Source organism: Galeopterus variegatus, unplaced genomic scaffold (assembly GCF_000696425.1).
Source record: "Galeopterus variegatus unplaced genomic scaffold, G_variegatus-3.0.2 Scaffold5784, whole genome shotgun sequence".
NCBI lineage: Eukaryota > Metazoa > Chordata > Mammalia > Dermoptera > Cynocephalidae > Galeopterus > Galeopterus variegatus.
The window spans coordinates 147,727-148,277 of NW_007731895.1; the positions used below are offsets into that span (position 1 = coordinate 147,727).

The 551-nt window shown below is 33.2% G+C and overlaps 1 protein-coding gene across 1 annotated transcript in view; it reads left to right on the top strand.

The window, feature by feature from the left end:
• The window catches only part of FAM151B (family with sequence similarity 151, member B), a gene marked incomplete at its 3' end in the record, with an annotated part of 25,277 nt that extends 24,732 nt beyond the window's left edge, over nt 1-545 (top strand). Inside the window, exon 4 of the mRNA XM_008589976.1 lies at nt 364-545. Coding sequence (XP_008588198.1) covers nt 364-545 — 182 coding nt within the window. The remainder of the gene's footprint in view (nt 1-363) is intronic.
• Nucleotides 546-551: the final 6 nt, after the last annotated feature.

Sequence of the window (551 nt, forward strand, 5' to 3'; positions counted from 1 at the left end):
ATATTTCATTTGTTATTTATGCATTTTCTGATGACTATTTGTGTCTTTTCTTAAGTTTTTTCACACTGAGTAATCCTAATACGGAGTTTTCAAACTTCTGTTTTATCCACAAGTAAGGCATTATTTATATATTTATAGAATCTTTAAGCCACCTTCATGAATAAGTATAAATCAACATTTTGTGATATGGCATATGTTAGCTTTCCCTCTGGTGCTGTGTGATCTTTGATTTTATTTAACTCAGGCATTACTGTATGATATTTTTACTATGAATATGAGGACATTAGAACCACTAGTCTAAAAGAACTTCTCTTTACTTTTACTTTAGGAATATGTCTCATTGACAACAAACTATCTTTTTAGTCTTGCAGCTGTAGAACCATCCATGATGCTCTTGGAAAATGTAAAGAGGCATCTGAAGCATCCTGTATGGATTAATGCTGATATTCTTCCTGGTCCAAATGGAAATAGCAAAGTAGTAGATGCAAAGCCATTTATAGACACCGTGACATCCTTCTTTCCAGATGTGACATTTTCCCTGGGTTGGACAA